This window comes from Arachis hypogaea, chromosome 2 (genome assembly GCF_003086295.3).
Source record: "Arachis hypogaea cultivar Tifrunner chromosome 2, arahy.Tifrunner.gnm2.J5K5, whole genome shotgun sequence".
In the NCBI taxonomy this organism is placed as follows: domain Eukaryota; kingdom Viridiplantae; phylum Streptophyta; class Magnoliopsida; order Fabales; family Fabaceae; genus Arachis; species Arachis hypogaea.
In genome coordinates, this window is record NC_092037.1 from 22629767 (window position 1) to 22648893 (window position 19127).

The window sequence follows — 19127 nt, forward strand, 5'->3', positions numbered from 1 at the left end:
AAATTACCATTTTTCCCTATCAGCTAACTTCCTTTTCTCTTTCTTTTGGTCATGTTAAGGTAATCGCTTGACTATGTTTTGAGTTCATCGTATTTACAATTTGATTCAATCGCGGGATGCCAAATTGTTCCCTTTCCTTTGTGAAGTTGTCTCTTTTCCTTAATAGTGAAAGACTAACCAAGTGGGTGAGCACATGCGTCTTTCATAGTCCAACTTTGACATCGTTCCTGATGCAGATATTTCGGCCTTCTTCCTTCTTCCCATTCTTTGTTGACTTTTGTCATTGCGTGTTGCCTTTCCTGTCTTGCTGAGCGGTGTCTAACTTCGCAATTGTCTTAAATTAGTTTGAGTGCCTGTAACAAACTTATTCCACACACCTACCCCTTTGGCAAACGGTTTGGCTGCCTGGATTCAATGGAACACCAAGCTAAGCTCGCACGGCAACGGCGGATGAAATTGCTGGGTCATAAGAGGCACCGGGTCAATGTGTTGCTGAGTCCTTTCGACCCCGAGAATGGTTTGTTAATCGTTGTCCACTGCATAGTTTGCACCATATGTCAATTTTTGCTGGCAATCTTGCGTGATCCTAAGCTTCCTGCTTTCATGGTTTGTTTATGCATGATTTATAAACTTTCATCTACACTTTTGTGTTGTTGCAGTTGATCCTACAAACAGATGTATGAGTCCTTCCAAACCGATATCGGTGTGCTCCAAAAATCACCCGCCACTATTGTCACACACCAAGGTTAGCTATATTTGTCAATCTAAGTTGGGTCTCTTTTCTAATTTATTCTTTCCTAATTGGCTCTCCACGGAACGGAACGATATTCCTCCTATATGCGATACTCATCGCTGGTATTGCTTAGTTGTTGTGATAATCTGTGCTGCTCCGTTTCATTTTTTTACATTCTGTTCCTTTTTTAAATCCTGCCCCGCATCACGGTATTGGCTTGTCCCTCCGTGGATAACACCCTTTTTTCCCTTGCAGGTTCCTCACCATGGGTACCTAGGCCCGATGACAAACAAAAGAGTTCTATAACACGTACCACGTAAGTTATGCCTGAAATTGCCATTTCTCTTAAAGCTCTTGAGCCGGGAATTATGCTGGAATTGAACAATTAAACTATTCTCCCGTATAAGCTGGTGCGGTTTTTTTCATCATTAGTCTTGGACTTTTTACCGAGCTTCACCCGTAGCCACGGTTGAACATGGTTATTTTACCGGAATGTTCCACCCACTTAATCACAATCGTCTAAATTTTTCGAATTTATCTCCGACAATTGATAACTTGTTCTCATCAAATATGCAGTCCGGTTGGCTATTCCCCTTTGTCCCGGTCTCCACTTTTTTATCTGCCTCAGGCTAGCGATGTCCAAGTTGAAGCTTTTGTTGCATCTTCTACTGAACCAGGTGTTATTCTCAATGACTATGATTATGAGTTTATAGATATTTTAACCTATTATTGTGCTCCTGAAAAACTTGATTTTGTTTTATTTCATATGTTTACTAGATGTTTGGTGTATTGGGCAACCCACGCAAAGATGTGTTTTTTGTGGGGCGAACATGTGGATGCACGAGCACCTTGCGAAAGGTGGAGCCGATAACACAATATTATTTGCTATTTGTTATATGAGTGGAAAGGTCACTCTCCCTTTGTTGCCGGTCCCGCCACCATTGTTGGGGGCGTTGTTGGATGGTGATGATGAATGAGCTTTGCATTATTAGAAATATATCAGGGCCTTTAACGGTATGTTTTCATTCACATCTATGGCCGGAAAGATTCAGTACACACTAAACAAGGGTTCCGCTCCCCCCATGTTTGTTATTAGTGGCCAAAATTACCATTCAATTGGAAGTTTGATGCCATAGCAGTCTAGCAAGCCCAAGTTTGCTCAGCTCTATTTTTATGATACGAAAAATGAAGTCCAGAACAGGATTGACACAATTAGGTGAGTTGGTTGTACTGATTGGCTGTTGATATTTTAATATGTGTATTATACGATTCTTGTGTGACCTGGATTTATCTTGATGTATTTTATTTTTGGGTTAATGTAGCCTGTCTAATCAACACAAATCTATAGATCATACTATTGTGGCCGACCTCAGCAGCATGCTTGATTCCCACAATTCTCTTGCTAAGTCTTTCCGATATGCTAGGCAAAGGTTCGCTAAAGAGTCAACCACTCCGCTACAACTTCATCTTATCAAGAAGAGGAATACTGATGGTAGAAGATATAATCTACCATCAGCGTCTGAAGTTGCTGCTCTTATTATAGGTGATTTTGATATGGATAACCTTTCAAGGGACGTTGTTCAGATGCATTCAAATTAGTTGAAACGCATTGATGTTAATCATCCACAGTACCTTGCACTACAATACCCCTTGCTTTTTCCATACGGAGAAGATGGTTTTCAGAGTGATATCTTAATATCCAATGAAAGATCTAAGCAACAGTTACATAAGCAAGAAACAATTAGCATGAGGGAGTTTCTGTCTTTTCGAATCCAAATAAGATCGCATGAATTGCAAGTTCTTCTCAAATCAAGATGTTTGTTCCAACAATTTTTGGTTGATAGTTACACTATGGTAGAAGCTGAAAGATTACAATATCACAGGTTCCACCAGAGCAAGTTTCGCTCCCATCAATTGCAAGGCCTACATGAGTGCCTAAGTCAGGGTGAGACACAGGATACAAAAACTGGGGAACGAGTTATTCTGCCATCTTCATTTGTCAGCGGTCCCCGGTACATGTACAACAATTGTAAATATGCATTTGCTATTTGCAGGTATGCCGGTTACCTAGCTATTTCATTACTATCACATGTAACCCAGATTGGAACGAGGTTAAAGATTGCGTTGCAGACTATTCATTAAAGCCAAGTGACAGGCCTGATATCATATCAAGGGTTTTCAAGATCAAGTTAGATGCCTTGCTAAAAGACTTAAAGGATGGGTCCATATTCGGAAAGCCCAAAGGAAGTAAGTTTTTTCATTCAGTGTCTTCAAGTTCACGCTAACACATTTGTTCTTTTTCCATCAATGGTTATTTGTCCCCTAACATATTCTTTTCTTTTTCCCATTATCTTTGTTTAAGTTGTGTACATAGTTGAATTCCATAAGCGTGATCTTCCCAACTGCCACATTTTATTATTTATTCAGTCAGCCGAGAAACCTAGATCATCCGATGATATTGACCATCATATATCGGCCGTGATACTCGATGAACATACCCAACATAAGCTGTACAGGTTAGTCCAGAAATTCATGGTTCATGGACCCTGTGGGGTTTTGAACACGAGTAGCCTATGTATGGTTAATGGGAGGTGTTCCAAGTTTTATCCAATGCCATTTCGTGAGAAAATAGCCATAGACAGTGTAGGTTTTCCCATGTATAAACGGTCGGATAATGGTCGTTCAACAAGCAAGAGGAATGTTAACCTTGACAATTGGTTTATTGTCCTGTACAATGCAACATTGCTCCTTAAGTATGGGTGTCACATAAATGTTGAGTATACTTGCCAGACGTCTGCTATTAAGTATTTGTTCAAGTACGTCCACAAAGGTAATGATCGTGTCACAGCTTCGTTCTTCCGATCACATGATTCAGCTAATTCTATTGTCACTGTGGATGAAATCCAAAACTACTATGATTGTCGATATATATCTGCTTGTGAGGCATCCTGGCGGCTATTCGGGTTTGAGATTCAGTTCAAAGAGCCTAACGTCATCCGCCTTCCATTCCACCTGCCAAATGAACAAAATGTTTTGTACGAAGATCATCAGCTTATTGAGAATGTTATCGAGGCTGCAGTCTCAAAGGATAGTATGTTTATTGGCTGGTTTAAGGCTAACAAGGATTTTGATCTTGCCCGGACACTAACTTACGCGGAGATGTTGTCGTTTTTTGTTTGGGACAAGCAGGGGCACATGTGGAGGCCACGGAAGCAAGGGAATGTGATTGGTCGTCTCACACATATTCCTCACTCGCATGGAGAGGAGTACTGCCTTCGTTTGTTATTGAATTATCAAAAAGGGTGCCATACATTTGCTGATGTTCGTTCTGTTGATGGCATTGTGTATGATACATTTAAAGAGGCCTGTTATGCGCTAGGTTTATTGTAGGACGATAGGGAATTTATCGATGCACTTAATGAAGCCAGTGCGTGGGCATCACCGAATTATATCAGGATGTTTGTTTGCAATGCTTTTGATGTCAAACAACATTGTGCGCCCTGACATGGTGTGGGAGCAATGTTGGCAACATTGTGTAGACAACTCGATGCTTTTTGGAAGACATAACTTGAGTAAACTTTCTAGATTTTTTTGCTATCACGTTATTGTTTTGCCAAAAATTTAGACCAATCCATTTAAAAACTCCCCTTCTTTTGCACCTCTTGTAGTGTGTTATGCATTTATTTTTTTTTCCTTCATCATCGTGTCGAATTTGTTTATGATATAACTGTCTTGCATTTTGATCTTAGGTTTCCAGTGTTCCGTTCACGAGATTAAGTCCATCACGCTTGCCAAAATTAAAAAACTTTTGCAGCCGAATGGTCGGAGTCTAAAAGAATTTACTGACATGTTGTTTCCTGATTGTGTTGCTTCGACTGAACCTTCCAACACAGTCTTTTTTTATGAGCTCAATTTCGACAAGACAGAGTTGGCAAGTATTTCCATTGATTTGGTTTCCCGGTTGAATCGAGACCAGCGCGTTGCGTTCGACACAATAGCAAATGCAGTTAGTCGTGGCGCTGGTGGTTTTTTCTTTGGTTGTGGATACGGTGGAACTGGTAAGACTTTTCTATGGAATACACTGTCTACTTCAATAAGGTCGAAGGGTGATATTGTTCTCAACGTGGCATCCAGTGGCAATGCAGTGCTGTTGTTGCCTAATGGGCGAACTGCTCATTCACGCTTTAAGGTTCCACTCAGTGTTAACCAGGACTCTATTTGTAATATAAGGCAAGACACACCCCTCGCGCGTCTTATTTCATCTGCAAAATTAATTATATGGGATGAGGCACCTATGTTAAATAAATTTTGCTTTGAAGCGCTCGACAAGTGCCTTAAGGATGTTCTTCGTTTTGATCGTGGATATAATCCTGATGCTCCATTTGGTGGAAAAATTGTTGTTATGGGAGGTGATTTCCGTCAGATATTGCCTGTAATTCCTTGTGGTTCCCGGGAAGAGATTGTTCATTCGTGTATTAATGCTTCGAACCTGTAACAATCTTGCCAAAGTGTTGCAGTTAACTGAAAACATGAGGCTGTGCCGTGATATGCGAGATATCCACGGTGTACAATTAGGGGAATTTGCTGAATGGTTGCTTCAAATTGGTGACGGGTTACTCGCAGACAGCACTGTTGGCGAATCAGTTATTAGAATACCTGACAACTTGCTTTGGATATTGAGTCTCCATGTCTGCATGATTTGGTATTGTTCGTTTATCCTGACATTTTACTCCATTCTTCTAGCCTGGATTATTTTAAGGGTAGGAGTATATTAGCACCAACACTTGATGTTGTAACTAAAGTAAACAATCATGTGATGTCTTTGATCCCTGGCAATGAGAGGGTTTACTTGAGCTCTGATACACTAATTAATGAAGATGGTCACCTGGAATTTGAATTATACACAATGTGCACGGAGTCATTGAATGCGTTGAATTGTTCAGGAATTCCCCAACACCTGTTAGTTCTTAAAATCAGTGTTCCTGTGATGCTTCTTCGCAATATTGACCAATCCAATGGACTATGCAACGGTACGCGAATGCAGATTAGACGTCTTGGCGACCACATCATTGAGTGCATCATATTAGCAGGTTGTAATACTGGTGAGGTTGTCTTTATTCCCAGGATGAACATGTCCCCTAATAATGATACATTACCGATCAGGTTTACTCGACGACAGTTTTCGGTTGCGCTTTGTTTTGCGATGACCATAAACAAGTCCCAAGGTCAAACGCTGTCAACCGTTGGCGTGTATCTTCCAAGGCCTGTGTTTACACATGGTCAACTTTATGTTGCGCTCTTTCGGGTTAGCATGCATTTTGGACTGAAAATATTATCTGTTGGTTCTAACAGCATAGTTTCAGATCATACTATTAATGTTGTCTATAGAGAAGTTTTTGCTGGCTTGCTACCTGACATTCTGCCTTGAACGGTATGTTTGTCATGTAGTTCTTTCGTCGTCTTCTTGTAACCAGTTCTTTTATGTCCCCGTGCTTGGCACGAGTCTTAAAACTAGTAAGACCCATAATTAGGAGTAAAAGTGGATTGAGTTGAGCTGAGCTTCGGCTTTGATGAGTCTTTCTTATATTAAAAATAGATGATCTAAACCTTGGCCTGTTATTTTTCTTAGGCCTTTTTTCAGGCTCGGGTCTGACTTTTTTAAAACTCAATAAGTCTACAAGCCTATTTAAAAAGTCTGTTTTATGAATTATAACTCAAAATAATAAATTTAAAAATTCTAAATTAATATAAAATATATTCTAAAATTTATAATTCATAATTTGTAAAGGATAATTCATTTATAAATCAATGGTTAGTCACAAATTACAATCATACTTATCATATATAAATATTTTTTTGAATAAAAAAATTACAATCTTAATTAGTCGTAACTATTGATTCTTTTATTTTGTTTTTTTTCTAATATAAGTAAAGTTAAAAATTTAAATTAAAAATAATTTATTTAAAAAATATTTATTTTGAAATTGACCTAACAAGTTTTATAAGTTTTTTTTGAAATTTATGGCCTATTTTTTTTTAACTGGTATGCTTTACAAAAATTCCAAATCTTATTTGTTTAATAAAATAAACCGAACTTAAAACGAGTCGACGTATGAGCTCCGGTCGAGCAGTCTGAACCACTTCATCCCCACCTCTACGTAATACATGACTACACGTTGTACAAACTTCAACCTTACAATTAGAGTGGCGCACCAATTAGAGTGAAACTATGGTCTTAACTTATTCAGCCTTTCCCTTCACGCCTAATTGTCCCAATTTTGCGTTTTGAAAGAACATTAAAAAATGTTCTAAGAAGAAAATTAGTCTATAGTGAAATTTAATATTCGAATGTAAAAAAATTTTAAAATTTATTTCAATCAAATATATTAGTTGTTATTTATATTTATTAAATCATTTTTATCAAATATAGATATTATAATTTTTAAAATAATATTTTTTAAAAATTTAACTTGAATAAACTAATTAAAAAAATTACCATAATCCAAAGGTCGTAAATTAAATAAGAAAAAGGGGAAGACCATATTTTGCGCAAGTCAACCAACACGAAGAAGCATTATGACAAAGCTGATATAAGATTGAAAATGAAAAGTGAATAAAGAATGAATAATTAAACAAGTCATCTTTATTTGTCTTCATGTGCAGCATCTTCTTCTTTCAACTCAGCACCACCAACACACAAACACACACGGTGATCTTAATTTGATTGAAGGGGAAAGAGGAACCCTAGAAAGAAGAAGAATGTCTTCCGATTACGCTCTTCCAATTCCTCAGAATCGCGTCATTGTCAGTGCACTCTTCTCTATTTCTAATTCTAGTTCTAATTCTAATCTCCGCAAGCAATCATTTACTGAATTGAAATTGTGGCAGGTTGGGTTCGGTGGAGTTGGAGTGGATTTACTAGCAACAGTGCCAACTTTTCCTAAACCAGACTCCAAGAACAGAACCACTGACCTCAAGGTACCTACCTATCTAAAGTTCGTTATATTTTTTTAGTTAAAAATTTAGATACTATCAATTTTATATAAAGTTAATAATTAAAAATAATTAAATAATTTGATTGATTTAACTAAATTTTATCTAATAATTTTTTGTTATTAATTTCACGTAAAATTTACTAGAGTTTCCACCATCTTTAACTACCATATTTCTCTCCAATTACAAATGTTATATATATAAAAGAAAAAAATTATTCTTTTATGTATTTACATGTTCATGCCTTATTGGACTTCTAAATTACTCACTTCCTTAATATTAGGAGCATTTTTTATCGGTTGTTTTAGGTAAGGAAAAGTATAAGTAACCAAAAGCTTATCAGCTAAAAACTAAACAAAATTATATTAATTTATATCAATAATTAATTAATTTTAAATTTTTTAAATTCAAAATTTAAAAAATTTTAAATTGATTAAGTAAACATAATTAAAACCTATAAAAATCTTCCTCTTTTTTCTCACATTAATCTATCTACTTCTAACAATCACAAATTCGAAAAATATATAAAAGAACATCTATTTAATATGAAAAAGAAACATTCTAATACTTAGTAGAAGAAACATCCATATATATATTAACTCGTAAAAATTTTGAATTCATCCAAAAGTATTTGGCTGGGTTTTGGCTGATATGCTTTTGGTTCCCTAGCTTTACTCTTTAGGTAAATGTTTTTTCAATGCTACACAAAAAAGTAGCAACAAAATACATAATGACTGAATTAGTACATAATAAGTTAACAACTAATTTAGCGGCGGGTACATTTTTTAAATACATAATGACTGAATTAGTACATAATAAGTTAACAACTAATTTAGCGGCGGGTACATTTTTTAACTTTTTCAGGTTTTTTTTCCTAATAAATTACAACAAATATTAATACGTCTTGAAAAAAAGTGAAGGATGCAATACTCATTCTACGATAATTTTTCTATATATTTATATGCTAAATATTTAAGTTTTAATATGTGATATTATTTAAATATTTATTATCACAAATACTATATTATAAAAATCTTATCAATTAGAATAAGAAATTATCTTTATAAATTTAAATTATTCATATAAAACGTAGTAAATATATGGTTAAAATCTATTCATATAGTAAGAAGCGGAATATTCTTTACTTAATACAGAATATTTAAGTAACAATCTATGTTGTAAAATATAAAAGAAAAAGTTATTTATACCAAAGATAAGATATTGGAATTCTCAATGATATTAATTATATTAAAAATTGTTTCTTTTTATAAATAATAAAGTGCATTCTTAACAAATGTTTTAAGAATCAAGTTTGCTTTTAGTTTTTACTGCATGGAGTTATCACTAATATTGGTGTACTATCATATAATGAAATATCTGTTTTTTTTATTATTTTTAAATACAGAGAGCGGTGGATGAAATTAATTGTATTAAATTTACATTTTATATTGAAATTTTCTAATTTATATAATAAACCCACCCCTTGTCAAGTGTCCAAAGCAAGACACTAATTAAATAAGTCTTGGGTCGTAAATAATAGTTGGATGGGGTAATAATGTTGTTAAACTCCGGCGATTTTCTTTTCTTACTTTCCTGAAATAGTTTTAAGTGGGAGTTATTTGCAGCATGATTCGATAAAGCTTTACTTTATTTTTGTTGTCTTCGACCCGTCATTTTTTGTTTTGTAAAATATATACTATAAACTATTTTAAACTTGAAATAGTAATTTTAATTTAAAGTTTTCTTATTTTAGATTTTTTTTGGTTCAAAATATGTTAGAAAAAGTTTGGTTGCAAATTATTAATTATAGGTTTAAGTTTTATAATGGGTGATTTATAGGCTTACTTGTTTGTTAGGTACAGTTAGTTTTTTTTTTTTTAATTTCTTTTCATCATTATTTTATTTAATTGTTTTCATCATCGTTATTATTACTAGTTACTAGTATTATATACAAAAAAAGGACCAGTTTTTTATAAAGTGGTGGAGAAAGTTCTTTCTTTTTCACACCTGCATTTTAATTTTTTGCGAGATGACATATTTATTGTTAACAAAAGGATATATTTAGATACCAAAAACAAAAGGATCTATTTTTTTCTAAATGGTTTTTAATTATAAATTATTTCCATTAAGTTAGACTTTTGGCAGATAAAGTTATGGAATTTTGAAATTTTAAAAGTAGTTTATTAGAATTTTCAGTATTTTAGTAATTTACTTCCTTAATACTTTCATGAAATACAAGTAAAAAAGTTAATAAAATACAAGAGTAGTTAGCACAAAAAAAAAAGAGTGGTTGTTACATGAAATAAATCCATTATATACACGATGTAAAAAACTTTAGAGCAACAGCTAATCAAATATGGCAAATCATAGTGGACAATTATCACAGCAGGTGACTATTCATCATAATTTAGCAAATAACAATAAACTTTTCTTGATGGACTATATATATATATATATATATATATATATATATATATATATATATATATATATATATATAAATATGTATGTTGTTTAATTCATTTATAATGTGTATTTTATATTTTAAAATGTATTCTATACGGGTGACTGCATGATTGTGTGTGTGTATATATTGTTCACCTTCTTTTTGCCACCCAAGCAAAACCTCATGGGATCTTGATGGACAATATATACTATGAAGTTATTTTGCACTATATCTGCTTTTCTTTTCTGTTTGTTTTTCTTGTCCTTATTGGCATTCATAATACAATAATACTTTGTCGACAGGAATCTCCATTTGGAGAAATACTTGCAAGCTTCTAAACTATATATTTAACACTTGTTTTTAATTATAGTGTTTAAAATCCATATGAAAAGCGAGGAATGAATAGATGAAGATGCATATGGTTTATATTCTACTTGGGACAGGGAGTCTGATCGCTGTTTGTTTGCAATCTTTCCTGCTCGATTTGTTAGGTCCAAGGTGGTGGAAATACTGGAAATGCTTTGACTTGTGCAGCTCGTCTTGGCTTAAAGCCAAGGATAATTTCTAAGGTTCCTGTTTTCTTTTCTTTTTCACTATTTTTATCTTGTGCTTAAATTTTATATTTATTTAAAAGAATGGGATAACAATGAATGATCCAACTATAAGCCTTAGTTATAGTAGAAGCCTTGATACTTTCTCATAAACCAACTTCCTTAAAAGCTTAAGCTGCTGGTTAGAGGCACATAAATAGTTATATATCTAATAGTTTCAATGATATTCTACTCAACTTAATGGTGTAGATAATTTCCATTGATTTTTCTTTTTTTGAAATAATTACTAGATTGCAAATGATCCTCAAGGCAGGGCCTTGGTAGAGGAGCTAGAAGCTGAAGGGATTGACACCTCTTTCATGGTGGTATGTATATATATCAAACTTTTCTTTGTTTTCTAGATCTGAATGAATAGCTCGAGTTGAGTATGTTAGCAGTTTCTTGTACATTTTTATCGAAAAAAGGAAACAAAAAGATAGGATAATATATATGGGCAGCCGGGCAGGGTTCGAGGAAGGATCGCTTCCAAAGAGTATAATGTAGACCGTCTAACCAAATAATCACATCAACCATTCTCCAAGGCTCCCGTTTAGATAGGATAATATATATAGAATTTAAAATGTAAGACTTATCCTACAATTGTTTAATATTTGTGTTTATACAACAACGACAACAAAGTCTTGTCCTACTAAGTGGGGTCATCTACATAGATCAAACAATGCCATTGAGCTCTATCATGTATCATGTCTACGGAGGGACCGTTTACATGTAGATCTCGTTTGACCACCTCATGGATGGTCTTCCTAGCTCTTCCTCTGTCTTTCACCCCTTCCCCATCTTCCATCTCATCCACCCTCCTAATTTGTGCTCTGTCGATCTTCTTCTCACATGTCCAAACTACTTGAGACGCGATTCTACAATCTTTTCCATAATAGGTGCTACTTCAACTCTCTCTCTTATATCTTTGTTCTTTATTCTAACCAATCGCATATGACCACTTATTCATCTTAACATCTTCCTCTTTGTCACACTTAACTTATGTTCATGCTTCCCTTTATCTGTCTAACACTCTATATCATAAATCATAGCCGGTCTGATAGCAGTATGATAGAATATGTTATCCTGCTGCAAGTACAGTTGGTAGGTAAACTTGGAACTTTTTCCATATCAGTAGTTTTATAACCATGAATCGATTCATGAGAAAATTTTGTGCAACTATTTTACTTCTCTCGCCAATTGCTTTGACTGAGGCAAGCAAATTAAAGCAGCACAGACTGAGTTCAACCAGTTCAATCTTGATTGTTTTGGTAATTAATCTTTCACCAAAATCTATTTCCATTTGTTTCCAGATCTCCAAGGAGGGGACTACACCATTTAGCTACATCATTATTGACAACCAAACGTATGTGCCATTGCTTAAATGGTCTACCCAATATTTCAATTGAATAAATGTGTTTCAAAGAAACAAAAGAATGCATGATGATGATATTTATATCCAATGAAAATAATCTATGTTAGAGATGAAACTTGAATTAAAGTGTTAATGAAAATGCTACTAATTCCTTGGTGTTTATGATATATCTCCATCTTAAGTTTTCTTGTTAGATAGATTGCCATTAACCATAATCATGATGTTTTGAAATTTAGGAAAACACGCACTTGCATATTCACTGAAGGATATCCTAAAATGATACCGGAAGATCTTCCACGACCTCGTTTGTTATCTGCACTGGATGGAGCGAAATTGGCTTATTTTGATGTAAGAATGCCAGAAACTGCTCTTGTCATTGCTCACGAGGTAAGTTAAATAAATTAGTTCTTTCATAAAAAAATTCATCTTTTCATGATTGTAATTGTTACAATGTACTCTTCTTCTGAAGAGGTTACTAGCTCCAACAATGCCGATCATTGACGGTAGGAGAATTAGCAGTGAAAAGTTGAGGCTCCTTGCCTGTTCGAATCAATTAAAACAAGAAAGAAAACTATATATGAACTTTTAGTGGATTCATAAACTTTTCACATACTGTCCAATGAATTTTAAACTGATTTAATTATATTTTGTTCTCGTAGGCATTTAATCGAAAAATACCTATCTTAGTTGATGTTGAAAGGCCAAGGGAAGGACTGGACGAACTCCTACCACTGACAGATTATGTTATATGCTCGGAAAAATTTCCACAGGCAAGTAACACTACTGTGATGATCATGAAGTAGAATTTCTCAGAAAAATGCTTGTGAAATTTTCTATTAGGTTGGATTATTCTTAGACTCCAAGATTTCATGAGAGGATCATGAAATTTATTTAACTGATATTTAGCTTTCTATTGTAGCCAAAGAATGATATAGAAAAGTATTGACAAACACAACATGGAAATGTGAAGACATGAATTTATCTGATAGAAATTGAATGTTTATCTGATTCATTGTGATAAATGATTTTCTTAACTGAGTCATAACTTCTTACATTGACAGGCTTGGACAAGAGCATCAACTATTCCAAGAGCACTTGTTTCGATCATGTTAAGGCTTCCAAGACTCAAATTTGTAATCGTGACTTTAGGAAAGAATGGCTGCATAATGCTTGAGCAACTTGCGGATGGTGAACATACTTTTTCTACCCTCTTGTTTTGATCTTGTAAAATTGGATTCATATGCTAGAGTAGGGAGAAAAACTATAGCATCTGGTTGAATAACCATCTTTTGTGAATTTTATTTCTTTAAAGTAAGTTGCAAAGTTCTTTTCGCAGAGAGTCCCCTATTAGAAGAAATTGATATCGATAGCGACTTGGAGTCACTATCAAAGTCGAAGGATGATAGCACCATGCCTACAATCATAGTCTCGGTATAACTGAGCGAAACTAGAAACTTTTTATCCAACTGAAATTTGAGATGTGATGTATTAGGAAAGTTTGCCACCTTTTAGAAGTAGTTATTGATTTAGTTGAGCTATTACCAGTTATTTTAAATCTTGGCAAATACTACTTGTATTGATCTTTTTTTCCGGTTAATCCTTCCAGTCCATAACAAGATTTACTGCAGAAGGAATAGGATCCATGTGTGGAAGGTTATCTATTGGGACTGCTGAAAAGATTCCAGAATCAGAGATTATTGATACAACTGGTGCCGGGGACGCATTTGTTGGAGCTATTTTATATGGTATGCGGAAACTCTTCACATTACCTTTTTGCATTTACAAGCTTGAATTGTGTGATTTTCACATTCAGATAAACCATATGAGGATAATTCATCAATTCTACATAGACTTAAATTTTGTTGTCCTTTACTTCTAGTGTTAACAGGCCAAGTTTAGACATGATTCATAATAGACCACACTAGCATCATTTGATCCATGTAGCCAACTCCATTTAGCGGGGCGAGACTTTTTTTTGTTGTTGTTGCTTCTAGTCTTGGATAGTATTTTGTTTTGCTGATTGGTACCTTCATTGTTTGATGATACAACTATACAACTGCAAAATTTACAAAGCCTTTTATTTTATATGTATTTGCAGCTATATGCGCCAACTTTGATCCAAGGGCAATGTTGCCATTTGCTTCTTATGTGGTAAGCAATCATTTAATTGAAGATGGCATAATATGGATTTATAATCAGTGTTAGGAAGAATAAAACAGGATTTCACACAGATGCACAATATTCATGTGTTGGTTAATACTTAATAGATTTTTAAAAGATCAAATCTTTTGAGAAGAAAAGTGTTTCAACTTTCAAGGACTAAAATGGATTCATTTAACAGTTTTTATGAAAATTGGAAGACAATGAAGCCCATACCCATTACCAGTTTATATAATGTCACATAGTGAATTTGAGGTTAGATATATAATTATTGACGTGTTTCTGTTTTTCTGATCTGCCTAGTAACTTGAGCGTTCAGGATGAATAATTTATCATGATATAGTATCAGAGTCTCTATAACCATAATGTCAAAAAGTTTGATCCTTACTACCTGGTTGTTTAATGTCAACCGTAGGCTGCGGCCAACTGTAAAGCTCTTGGAGCTCGAAGTGGTCTTCCATATCGCACTGATCCATATTTGGTATCAGTATTTGCTCCGCACTGGTAGAAACTCAAAGCAATTGTGAAATCTCCAATGTAATATGTGCAAGAAAAATAATGATTCACAATACAAAATTGAGCCTTTTCATGATCTCAGTTTGTAACTTAGCATTTTGTTAAGCTTGCCCTTTGCACAAGTTTTTATAGCATTTGTTTTGTTGGTGATACTAAGTGTACAAGTGTTTTTGACAATCAAATCTGACCAAGTTGGAAGAAGGTGGAGGAGATGCTGGAATTGAAGTTGAATGCGTGAATAACAGAAATGAAAAAAGCAAAAAACACATAAAGATACTTAGTTAGAGTTGGTTACAAAAATAACTTATTCACCTATTTTTGTTTGTCGTTTGTTTTAATTTCTATTTGTAATTTAAGTGTAATGAATTTTTCAAGAAATGTCAGAATTGTTTTTGCTCATTTTTTATGGTAGCTTTTATTAGTGTTATTAAATAGAAATGTTTAACTTTTCCTTTTTTGTTAGAGTGAACTACCAATCCGGTTGTTGTCCACTTCTTAGAATGACAACACAACTCCTCGAAATAAAAACGATCACTTCGATCGCTGTCCTCTACTTTCGTGACACAATGTGGTCTCTGTGGGTGTTCTTCCGTCAACTCTGAACGGAAAACGCTGACGTGTCAGGTTTATAAATGGATAGGGACTTAATTGTCTCTAAATTCAAATTGATTAGGGGTTTATTTGTCCCTATTCTTTAAACAATATTTTTTTAAAAAAATTATTCATTAAATTAATATTCTTTTTTCAATAAATTATTGAATATATGGTATAATAAGTACAAGCTAATTAATAAATTATTCAAATTTAAAAATATCTTTTATTATGAAACTAAATAAATCATCCTCAAATATAATTTTTAAATATATATAAATAATAAATATTAAAATTTGGTTAATACATTAATAATAATAACCTTATGATACACTATTAGTATTATGATCTAGATAATTTTCACAATAAAATAAAAACTAATGAACACATTATTTGATATATAGTAAAAAATTTTTGAGTAGTAACTGTTAGAAACAATAGACTTAGAGAATAATATGAAGAGTGCATTATTCAGTGTGAAGAAAAGTACAATGTACAAGGGGTATATATAGGTGCGAGAGGAATCAAAGTAATAAAAGCATAGAATCCTACAATTAATATACAGATATGCTATATAAATATAAATGATACTAATTGATCTTAATTGATTCTAATTATATTCTAACAGTAACAAATTTAATTTTTTTATCTCTTTAAACAAAATTAATAATTCTATTTAATATCTTTACACTAAAATACACTATGAGTAGACTACTAATACCAAATGAAATAATATATTAATATATATATATATAAACCATGAATGAATTATTTTTTTTTTATCCTTTTAAGCATGGATTGACATGAATACCAAACAAGTAACTACACATAATATACAAACATATTAATATATTTATATTGATTGTGTTATCTTTTGTTTTTTCTCGTTCATTTAAATTGAGAAAGTATTTTGTACTAATGACTAATTTATTATCCCTTTTTGCACCATAAATTATATCTAAGAATTGATATTTGATTGTTATTAATATATTTTTAAAAATATGCATTTAATTTTATTTTATAATTTTATATTTTTATTTAATTATAACCGAGTTAACTAGATAAATTAGTGATCCATCGGTTGAACCAGTGACCCAGTCGTATGACCAGGTCAATTACCGATTCGATTATGATAACTATGTGCAAAAGTCATTCGAGTGAAAAATCATTACATCACTCTTCGCAGAATACAACTTCATGACTGGAGGGTAGTACATGCAGGATGGATGGAGGATTGGAAAAAATATCGCAACACTCGGTTGCAAGAACAACATCCCCTTTCAATTTGGAACTTTAGACTGTCTACTGATTATCGCGATTGGTACTTGAATTTGTTCTTAGTATGGCTAAGATTGTCCAAGGGAGTTCCTTAGCAACCACCTCAGCAACAACAATTCCTCAGTATTCAATGTTTGAACCATAAACTCTTTCGCGTAAATAGCTTGTTCAACCGATAATATGTTGCTCAGACGAGCCCAACATAGGAAGATTTCGGGCACCCTTGATCACTAAAATTATGCACTCAACAAGGTTTGTCGTCATGTGGCCCCATTGATATCCCTCGTCAAATGCCAATACCCACTTTGTAACTCCGATGGTGTCACACCATCAGGCATATGCCTTGCCTCGCTCTTACAACATCTTGTAGTTGATGTTGTACTCTTCTATTGTCCTTGAATAGCCTATGTTGACAACAAACTTTTGCAAGTACAAGGCCTTGAAATTCCTTACGAAGTTGCTACCGATGTGCCTAATACAATACATCTACTATGCTCTTTGAGGTTTTCAATCACCGTTGCTATGATTTACTCTGTCCGAATTGCCTCATGTCAATCAAAGATTATACTCACGTCGTCTCTTCTAACAGCATGCATTCGTAAATTACTAAGAAAAAAGTATCACGTATTAGCGGTATTTTCTCCACGATGGCAAAACCAATAGGTACAATATTTTAGTTCTCATCTTGTGCAACTACAACTAAAAAGAAACCTTTGTATTTTATGTAAAGGTGTGTGACGTCAACTTGAACCAAATGCTTACAATGCTAGAACGCTCTAATGCATAGATTAAAACTCTAGAAGACATGGTGAAGTATCTTGACACCATCTGCTTCTTAACTCCTGTTATACAAGGTCATGTTTCTATTTGGATAATTGAGTTTGACATCTTTTGAATCATTACCGAGAATTACAATGGCAAATTTTGGTAAGATTCTTCTCAACCATCGAAAACTTTGGCTATCAACTTCTTGTTTGCCAACCAAGCGATTCGGTAACTGATTGTGTAGTTGAACTTTGACTGGACTTCTGCAATTATAGATTTTACCTTCATGCATGAATGGGTTAGTTTCAACCAATGGCCTTATAGCCTCAGCAACTGTGTCTGAGTCCAACTTGAAATGATATTGTAAAATCGTTCCATGGTGCACATGTGCCTCCCGTTATATCTCCGTATCTTCCAACAACCTTTCTTTCCTATGAAGCTGGTTTGAATAAGCTAATCGCACCCACGACCATATGTCTTGCATTTTGCATGTAAGTTTGTGGATCGGACTCATAAACAGTGTAATCAACTTTCTAGAGATAGTGTAACTCCTAGTTGCTGCAACGACCGACTTTCTAGAACTGTATTCTATTCCGATCCTAAACTCTCTGTCCTTAGAATCAGCAACACCTACAAAAAAAAAATTATCACTCATTGATCCATCCAAAATATAAATTAAAGAAAACATGTTACTCACTCCTCACATATCTATGTTCGCATATTCGAAGAATTCCGATACATGCATGGCGTCAAGATCCAAGCTATGTATAAAAGGTGGAACGTCCATCGGTTGATTGACTGCGAGTGAAACCACGACATTTTCCATGATTGCCTCACCTCCTCCATCACTATCCTCGTCCTTGTCACTGCCTTCATAGGTAGCTTCGAAGTCCTCTTCGTTATCATTGTTCATTCCTTCGAACACTTCAACTTTATCATCTTCCATGTCTGAGTCATGTTGAGTCTCATTCGCATATGTATGTTCAAACTTGAGATACAACTCAATCTTTGACTGTTGAACTTGAGTTTGCCGGTAAATATGGAATATATGTTGCATACTTGTTTCGTCCATGATCGATATAATATCAAATTGTATCAGCCACCGAATACGATAACGGGATTTCGATACAAAATCCTCTTTAAGATGTCGCTCTCTACTTTCTATCCTTTGAGAGAGATCATATTGTAGCTCCACGAACGTTATAGTGCATAGAACCACAAACAAAAACGGATTCTCACAAGCAAAACTCACCCCATCATGAGTATTTTGGATAATCTCACTGTTGTGATACATCACCATATTTATGGTACCCTCCATCACTGAAATGATAACGAACTTCGCCTTTTATAGACAGAACACCCAACATACATGTCATGTGTTGAGACAACAACAAATCAATACGTGATACGTGTCCAACACACCTCTGCATGTTAGCCAAGATATCACCACGTGGCACCACACCTCCCACATGTTGTATTCGATTTCACCACATACATGGCTAACACGTGTCTCACATGCTGACAAAGCACATCCCTTGTGTCTTGGCGTTGTTCTACTTGCAACAGTCATCCATCTGCAATTACATCAAATAACTCTATTTCCAGTAAAAACACTAACAATTTTTGTATAGAGAAAACAAAATTTAGCCATAAATTGATATTCTCAAAATTTCAGAATTTAAA

The 19127-nt window shown here is 34.1% G+C and overlaps 2 protein-coding genes across 2 annotated transcripts; both read left to right on the forward strand.

Annotated features, from left to right (window-relative positions):
* The first annotated feature begins 2584 nt into the window (after positions 1-2584).
* On the forward strand, positions 2585-6161 carry LOC112722998 (uncharacterized). Its single transcript, XM_025774219.1, has 6 exons — positions 2585-2731; positions 2788-2980; positions 3096-4112; positions 4483-5165; positions 5251-5435; positions 5477-6161. Exons 1-6 carry the CDS (start codon positions 2585-2587, stop codon positions 6159-6161), a joined length of 2910 nt encoding a protein of 969 aa, XP_025630004.1.
* Positions 6162-7267: 1106 nt separating this feature from the next.
* LOC112741354 (uncharacterized) lies at positions 7268-15209 on the forward strand. Its single transcript, XM_025790306.3, has 12 exons — positions 7268-7537; positions 7622-7711; positions 10664-10741; positions 11014-11088; positions 12073-12125; positions 12371-12521; positions 12794-12904; positions 13196-13322; positions 13471-13565; positions 13741-13879; positions 14233-14285; positions 14710-15209. The coding sequence occupies exons 1-12, from the start codon at positions 7493-7495 to the stop codon at positions 14800-14802; spliced, it is 1110 nt and encodes a 369-aa protein (XP_025646091.1). The 5' UTR covers positions 7268-7492; the 3' UTR covers positions 14803-15209.
* Positions 15210-19127: the final 3918 nt, after the last annotated feature.